Raw genomic sequence first — 8,700 nt, 5'->3', positions numbered from 1 at the left:
AATTTTGCACATTTCTAGGATTTGGGGACATTTCTACGAATTTTGCATATTTCTAGGATTTTGCACATTTCTAGGATTTTAGGACATTTCTCTGGTTTTAGCATGTAAGGACTTCAGTACATTTCTCGGAGCTGGACATCAGGGGCTTCACTAGGACTTCTGTTGGGGTCCTCCATTGGCATTTTTTTATAAACAAGCTCTATTTTGGTGCTTTTTATGCACTCTGGCACCTGATGTATACTAACAGTACATAAAAACTAACAAACAAACAAATAAAAACAGTATATAAATCCATCTTGGCCTTAATCGGACTATTACTGCCATACAGTAATTGGTACGCCTTAAGCCTTATTTTGAAGAGAAGCCCTGAGATTTCCCGCTATGTCCCGTGTTGAACTGTCTCGCGCTTGCCGCAGCTCTTTAAAACCCCACCCTGAAAATGTGAGGTGTTGTGCCCAGACATCTCTCTGCCTGCACGCTGCACGGATCAGGTGGTGACTGCTGAGGCCTCGCTGCTCTTTCACCTCCTGCAACAACACGTGGACTCCAGGAAACATCCAGAATAACGAGGACATAACATGTGGCACACTGTGTTTATTAATAAAATCCAATTTCCAGAGCTCGCTGCTTCCACTTTGGTCAATCAAAATGTGAATTGTTTAAAGCTTTTGGAAAATACATGGGGGATATATTGTAATTATTTTCTTTTATTACTTTTAATTTTAATAATAATAACTATTATTATTATTATGCTTTTAAGAAAAATAAACATTTTATCTTCTTACTGTTGTAATTTGCTTGCTTGCGAAAATGTTATGTATTGTTTGTGTTTTACATTGCGTCTCTGTTATTACAGTTTTGCTTTGTGAAGCAGTTTGGGCAGCATGTTTGTCTGAAAGGTGCTATAAAAATAAAGCTGAGTTGTTGTTTTTCACAGTTCAAAGGTTTAGTCCACCAAATAATAAAAATAAATAATTAAATTATGCCCTTTTTACTAATATTGCTATCTGGCCATGTATATATCCTGTTGCATTTTTACAATGTAATTCTTGATTTCTTTAAGCTATAGGGAATCAGTGATGCAGTTACAATCTTAAATGATATCTTTGGAAACATATTTAGTGTATAAAAATATACAATTTGATGTATTTAAGGATATAGTACATTTTGTGCAATAATTAGTTGAGACTGTTGATAAAAAATCATTAAAAAAATCACATTGATTAGAAAATACATATAAATGAATAAAATAAAGTAAGACAACTTGAAATAACATAAAACAAAAACCACACAAGATTTGTTTTTTGATATGACATCAATATCATAAACCTGCACATTAAAGTTGATGCTGTGAATATTGTGAAGCTGATTTCTGAGGCAATTTAGTCCCAATTAAGTTTACTTTATGAGGTCATTTGATGTTTAAATTCCTGAGTCATCAGTGTCTGAGTCATAAATGCTGAGTCACAAGTCATGACAGCTGGAGATTGAGTACCAGAGGTGTGAGGGCCTGCAGCAGTGTGCAGAAACTGAAGGCAAGACGCAGTATCAATGTAAACAGTGGCAGTGTGGATGTGGTAGCAGTTTAAGGTTCACATTAGCAGCAGTGGTGGTGTTTTTATAAATAAAGGCCTATAGAAGCATTTTATAAAGGGACAGTTCACCCCAAAATCAAAAATACATATGTTTCCTCTAACTTGTAGTCCTATTTATCAGTCTGGGTGCCGGAGATATCGGCCGTTTTCTCCAATATATAATGGAAGTAGATGGCGCTCAGTTAGTGATGCTCAAAGTGCCAAAAAAGAAAACATTTAAAAAACTCAGCAGCTATGTCTCTTTCCAAAAATCATGACACAGTTACTCAAGATAATCCACAGACCTTGTGTGCAATTTAAATTTCTTTTTACTGAACTTCACCCACCAACAGCATCACCATGCATTTATTTTAAAAACCTCCAGAAAAGCTACTAAATGGACCTTGTGATGAGATTAATTTGTCAACATCACTTTTCTTTTTGCTTTCAGACTGATTTTACAAGTATTTAAACCTTTGACTCCTCAGCATATTCTTTTGATTTCTTTCCAAAAAATGGAAAAAAGGGCAATGAGCCATCTGGTGAGAAATGTTTCACAAATTGCAAGAAATTAATAGATTTAGAAAAAAAATGTTTTTGAAAAACTGAAAAAAAAGAAAACTATAACTATATTTCTAATTACCATAAGTACATATTCTAAATAATGTTAAAGAAATTGTTAGAATTCTTCCACATTTTTTGAAGCTATTTCTTGTTTGTTTTTTGTTATTTCTTTTTCTTTTTTCCTTTTTCTGTGCTAATTTTCAGGTTATTTTATTGTCCTTTTTTTCTTTCTTTTAACTGATTTCTTGTTCATTTTTAGGTAATTTCCTCCCAAATTGCTAATTGCATTCTTCCAGTATTTTAGAAAGAAATGAAGCCAATTTTGCTCAGGAACTGAAGCCTGTAAAAACTAAAATAAAGCTTGAGGAGTTCCACGTTAAGCTGCTTCCTTAAGAAAACAGGTTGTTGACTGAAGAGTGGTTTCACTCAGACAGCAGCCCTTTAATGCACGGCCCATCATCACTTCCAGCAGCCTTTGTGTGTTTTCATCTCTCTGGAATAAATACTTTTGCTCCCATATCTTTCTGGAAGCACAAACAGAGCTGCTGAGCTCCGCAGTTTCGCTTTGCAATGACACAAAAGCAGCTCTGAATTGTCCTCGCCGTGCAGCCAATGAGCTCGAAGCAGCTGCAGCAGCTCAGTGTCCTCCAGCGGCCAGCCGGGGCCAGTTTCCTGCCGGACTCCCGCGGGTGTCGGGGGGCAAAAAGAATTTTCTAATCTGTCACCATTGTGCCAATTGTCTATAAAAATTAATGTGCGAGTGACGCTCTGCCTTAACAGGAGGGCTATCAAATTCCAAATCACTGTTCATGAAAGAGTCCAAACAAAGACATGAATGACTCTGAAGATTTGAAGGTAACATCTCCACATCTAACTTTTGCATTTGTATTTTCAGCACAAAAGCGTGAACGCAGCAGCTCCGGCTTTGTGGATCTTTGCATTTGTCTTCCAGCTTTTACTCACAATCATTATAGATTTCTTTGCACGCTTTGGTAACTCATACAAACTTGTCCGTCTCTTACCATACTCGTGAAAGACCCTTGTGTGTTTTCCAGGAGGGCCACAGTCGGAGCAAAGACCAAATCGATGGCACGCGGATGAGCCTGAGCAACAGGAAGGGCGTGAGGGTGACTGGGAGACATGTACCTCCGGTGGACTGGAGCAGCAGCAGAGGAGGTCCGTCCATCGTCCACTCTTCCACCAGCACGCCTTTACCTCCAGACACCCCCACTGTGATCTCCATCGGCCCCCTGCCGCACAGGCCCCATGACAGAGTTGACGATCCAAGGATGGACGAATCTAGTGTTGGGGAAGACTGGTCCACGGAGTCTCAAACCAGGGTGTCTTTTGGCGACATGGGCGTCCCCCGGCAGACCATGGAGGAGCTGAAGACCATCCTGAGGGAGAGTCCTTTGCTCAGTATCCGGGGAAGAGATGATGGGAAGCCGGGGAGTCCGTACACGTACCTCCACGGAAGCAGCAGCAGTGGTGGTGGAGGTGGTGGAAGGCCCGACGGACGACAGGACGATGGAAACCCCCACAGGGTGTTCAGCACCTTCAAACCCCAGTCTGACGCTTCCAGAAGGGGGCCCAGGTCCAGAGATAGCACATCTATTCAGCAGCCTTCCGGCATGGATTCATCCAGCTCACTCAGGGCTGATGCCAACACAAATAGGCAGCCTGGAGTCAGGGCTCACACATATTCAAGCAGCGGCTCCTGGGGAGAGACTGGAGCTTCGAACGCAGGTTGGTGACGATTTGGGTTCAAAGGAAAGAGGACAAACAATTAAAAGATGTCTTGAGTCAAGTTTTGTTTTAAAATCTTGGCATTGTCTCAACTTAGTTCCTGTTTTCACTTGGATTTGACTTGGTCTCAATAATTGATAGATATTGACCTCTTTCACCTTACCTTTTTTTATTTGAGGTCTTTTAATTTCTGTAAATTCATTTGTCAGTTTAATAAAATTAACTCGGCATTGATCTCCAGTAGAAGTTTCTACATCCCTTTTGATCCCTGAAAAACATTTTGTTGGTTTGGTTTATTGCCTATTTTAAAGATGTTTTCCAATCAGATTTTTTCTTTCTAGGTGGGTTTCCATTAACCCTCAAATTGCACAAATTGAAATTGTGAATAATGGAAACACGTCAACTTTGGAAAAAAAAAAATTTACCATCACATGTGGATGTATTTCAGGCAATTTGAAAAAGCCATGTTATACAAAACTGCAACTGGAACACCTTTTTGTCTTTTCTAGCTCACATGATGCTATGGTTATGTGCTGGTCAGTAGGAACTGGCTCCCTCATGATGCAGCAGGAGCTACAAGAGCTGTTATTGCATTGCATAGCTCTTTAAAAGCTGAGCGGCTCAACCAAAAGATTTATCATTCAAACATTTTTTACATTAAAAATCTTTACTCAGATTATTTAGATTAAAAAATGTCCCAAGATGCACTGAGTGAGACATTTAAGAGTGTAAAAATCAACTTAGTGCTCTCTGGTGGACACCCTCTGTATTGGTGGCACAGATTGTAAATGATCTCAAACCTACTAGTTCAGCAAACAGTAAACAGTATGAACAATGGACATAGACCACTGTAACATAACCCACAGGTTTGTGCACTGCTGTTTTTGAGGCCTGTTTTGGCTGTTGTCATTTTGTTTTTTTTTTTTTTTTGGAGGCAGAAGTGACCATATTTGGACAAGCCAGCCTCAAGTGGGTGATAGAGGAACTGCAGTTTTTGGCACTTCCATGTTGGTTTCAGTTTTCAGCCCTGGAAGGTGTTGCTTCATCAGCATTTCTAGTTTGTAAATCGTTATTGCTCGACATACACAGATACTGATGTATCTGCAATAAGTGGCGGATTTATCAGTCTTGTTCTTGGAGAAAAACTTTTGGGGAATTTTCTAAGGATTTCATTATTATATTGCTGGTCTTGATGCCAATGGAGCTTTGAGCTTTCGAAAGGAAAAATGTTGATTTATGTTGTTTATATGTTTTGGTTGTAAGTATTTAGTTTCTAAGTGTTAAAAGGTCAACTCTCCAATGGTTGTCAAATGTTTTTTCAGACATTTCAAACTTGTCTTCATAGATAACGAAAACGAGGCCATCGAGGTATTTGGGAATCAGAGGTTCATTTCAGCCATGGAGCAGATCAAGCAGCAGATCGCCAGAGAAAACATCAACTTCGTCCGCTTCGAGGCCACCGACCTCCACGGGGTGTCCAGGTCCAAGACAGTGCCTGTCCGCTTCTTCCACGTAATCCCCTCACCTCACCTATCTACCTATGTATCTTGAGGAATTGTTTTATAGAGGAGAAAGAAAAAGAATAAAAATGTGTCTCTACAACATAAGTGTGAAGTTGAGACTTAGGTTGAAGATGTGTAAGAGGAAACAGCTGGCCTGGCTATGTCCAGTAGGAAAGAACCACACCACATCTTTCTCTGTCTATTGTTACTGAAATGTATAAAGCTTGAGAGTGAAAAAAGTACTATTTGAATCTTCTTCGACTTTTCCAAAGCTTTTAATACTCTAAGTCATCCTGTTCGTCAAAAACCTTCCCATCTTGGCGTAAATAAATCTGCATTGCTTTGCTTTTCAAGTTACCTTAAAAACAGGAAACAGATTGTCTCTTAAGTCCCAGGAACACAAAACCTAAAAGAACTAGTAGAGACAAAGGCTGTCTGTTGTGTCGCCTCATGTCACATTTGTTTTGGCCAAAATGTTGAAGATAACAGAAAGACTACAGCAAACAGCTGGATGTAGTCTGTGAGAACGAGGTAGTGGTGTGCTTGAGGACTGTTTCTATCATACATAATTGAAGGAAAAACACAGGTGCTCTTGAAAAAAAGGTCATCAAGAAGGGAAACTGCAGGCACTCATGCACAGAGCATGAACAAATACATTTAAATCAAGTTAAAAAGCCTTTATGCAAAACTTGCATTGGCTACTTGCATTAAAACGATCACTGGTTATGACCAGTCTACTTAAGTCAGTAGGATGCATCATCTTTTTGTACTGTTTTGTACTGAAACTATTTCTTTGTGGACAATAGACACACAGAGATGGTTTGAATGTGTCAAAAATTCTCATTTTTACATTGCTGTTTGTCTATAAATTCAACAAATGTGTTAATTTAGAGGTGTTGGTCTGCATCCTTTAACTCTGGACGGAGCCAGGTTAATTGTTTCCACTGCTTCCAGTCTTTTTGCTATGTTAGGGTAATCACCTCTCAGTTAAACATCCATACTTAATGCACAGACAGAATGGTATCAATCTTCTCCTCTAACTCTCAAAAAGGAAGAGTATATTCCCAAAAATGTGGAAACATAGCTTCATTGTGCATGTCGCATCCACAGGAGAAAGCCGTGTACGGGGTACCGATGCCGAGAAGTTACCTGGAGCTGACCCTGAGCCCAAAGAGCAACGAAGTGGACAACGCCAGCACGGCCAACTTCAGCAGCGATGTCCTGCTGATCCCCGATCTCTCAACCTTCAGGGTCTTACCCTGGGCCGAACAGACAGCCCGGGTCATCTGCGACCCCTGCACGGTGACAGGAAGCCCCCTTCGCACTTCACCTCGCCTGATCGCCAAGCAGCTCCTCGGCCAGCTCCAAAACATGGGGTTCTCCCTGCACTCCTCCTTCACCTATGAATGCTGCGTCCTCGGAGCGCCGGACCGGATCGGACCAAAGACGCTTTTGTTTCCAGCCACCACTCTGCTCAGCAACCACGACCTGCCTTTCTTCCAGCAGCTGGTTGACAGCATGTACTGCATGGGCGCGGACATAGACAGCATCGCGTCTGCAAGCGGCCCCGGCCAGATGGAGATCAACCTGAGGCCAGAGTTTGGGATTGCGGCCGCTGATAGTGCCTTCACCTTCCGCACCGGCATCAAAGAGATGGCTCGTAAATACAGCTACATCGCCAGCTTCTTCACTGACGATGGCCTGTACAACGCTGGCGTGCTCTCTCACAGCTTGTGGGATGCAAACGGGCGACGTAGCCTCTTCCTCAGCAGCGAGAAGGCAGGCGAGCTTTCTGAGATCGGCAGAAAATGGCTGGCCGGGCTCCTCACTCATTCTGCTGCCCTGAGCTGCCTGATGTCGCCCGGCCTTGGCTGCAGAAGCCACATCGCCAAGACGATCAAAGACCCCAAACGAATGCTGTACGCCACATGCGGCTCCAATGATAACAGCAGCTCCTTCAACATCAAGTGTCATGGCGGGAGGGAGACGCACATTGACAACAAGCTGGGCTCCGCCATGGCTAACCCGTACATTGTGCTGGCTGCCACCGTGGCTGCAGGACTGGACGGCATCAGGCGAAACCTGAGCATGGAGAGCGGTCTGACCAAAGCCCCCTCTCAGCAGAAGGACTTCGCCATTCCCGTGAAGCTCGATGATGCTCTGGAAGCGTTGGGGGAGGATCACGTCATCCGCAGCACCCTCGGAGAGCCGTTTGTTCAGTATTTCATCGCTATGAAAAAGTTTGAGATTGAGACCCAAGAACTGGATGACGAGAGGAACAAGTGCCTGGAGTATTTCATCTAGAAATCCTCCAAGTTTTATAATATCAGAGAGACACATCCTTCTGCCACTCAAATAAAAGCTCCAAAAACAGCTTGAATAGCTTTTTTATTTTATATATTACGTTGATATCTTATTCTTATGAAGATTGTAGATATTTTTCATTTGTTTCAAAATAAAGGTTCAAGTACACCCTCAATGTGTAAAGTAGTGTTGTGCAAATTTTTTTGTTGTGTATATATTTTTTAATTACTGTCAAGAACAATACTGATACAACTGTTGCTCTGACAAGCGTGGACGTAAAAGTACTAACTTTTAAATCTTTTTTAAAAAAGAAGTGGCCTGGACATTAAGTAGGTATGCCCAGCCTGGCCTCTTATACATACATGAAATGGTCGGTCTTTTCAAAGCACTATATCGTTGCAGGTATGAAACATTTTAAAATCACATTACTTGCAACACAAAACAATGCCAGTGCAATATGTATGAGGAATTTTTTTTGTCATGGATGGCACACAAATTAAGTATGAAAAGCGAGAAAGTCCATAGAGGTGTGATGCATGGGTCAAACAATTATGGACTTTGAGGAGACTGTTGTTCCTGTCCTGTGGACAATCAAAAGTCAGGAAAAGTATTGTGACTTTACAGACTTAACTGCGTAAATGACTTTTACAAAGGTACTTCCGGTATCTGCATAAAGTACATAAATACACTCACATCACTCATGTCCCGTACGTAGTTATTTTAACCAAAACCGAAGTGTTTTTCTTTCCTTTAACCTAAACTGTGACCGTTTCCCATGGATACGGCTGCTCTTGCATTGGCATTGTTTTTGTGTTGCCAGCATGTAACATTGACACATTTCATGCCTACCACCAAATATGCAATAAGAGGCTGTGTTTTGTTAAACATCAGAGGTGGAATTTCTGCACCATTCTCACCCCAAAACATGTGTGAAATTACATGCTACACCCAATCTGTTGCTTTAAAAAGTCTTGTTTTCCTGTAGTGTCATACCCCTTTCCCACCAAAAC

General features: G+C 41.4%; 1 protein-coding gene across 1 annotated transcript; it reads left to right on the top strand.

Moving 5' to 3' along the window:
- Positions 1 to 2,754: 2,754 nt before the first annotated feature.
- Positions 2,755 to 7,865, top strand: lgsn (lengsin, lens protein with glutamine synthetase domain). The gene is made up of 4 exons (XM_042484437.2): positions 2,755 to 2,993; positions 3,194 to 3,884; positions 5,230 to 5,396; positions 6,497 to 7,865. Exons 1-4 carry the CDS (start codon positions 2,970 to 2,972, stop codon positions 7,688 to 7,690), a joined length of 2,076 nt encoding a protein of 691 aa, XP_042340371.2. The 5' UTR covers positions 2,755 to 2,969; the 3' UTR covers positions 7,691 to 7,865.
- The last annotated feature ends 835 nt before the right edge of the window (positions 7,866 to 8,700 follow it).

The sequence above is a fragment of the Plectropomus leopardus genome, chromosome 3, assembly GCF_026936395.1.
Source record: "Plectropomus leopardus strain MGB_pleo_1.0 chromosome 3, ASM2693639v1, whole genome shotgun sequence".
NCBI lineage: Eukaryota > Metazoa > Chordata > Actinopteri > Perciformes > Serranidae > Plectropomus > Plectropomus leopardus.
Note: the sequence above shows the minus strand (reverse complement) of the source record. Positions and strands in the feature narration are given on the sequence as shown.

Bases quoted from the DNA above. Each gene is read 5' to 3' on its own strand.
- lgsn (XM_042484437.2), top strand. From the start codon at position 2,970: ATGAATGACTCTGAAGATTTGAAG. The intron at 2,994-3,193 runs GTAACATCTCCA...TGTGTTTTCCAG, and splicing joins ATGACTCTGAAGATTTGAAG to GAGGGCCACAGTCGGAGCAA. The intron at 3,885-5,229 runs GTTGGTGACGAT...TTGTCTTCATAG, and splicing joins GACTGGAGCTTCGAACGCAG to ATAACGAAAACGAGGCCATC.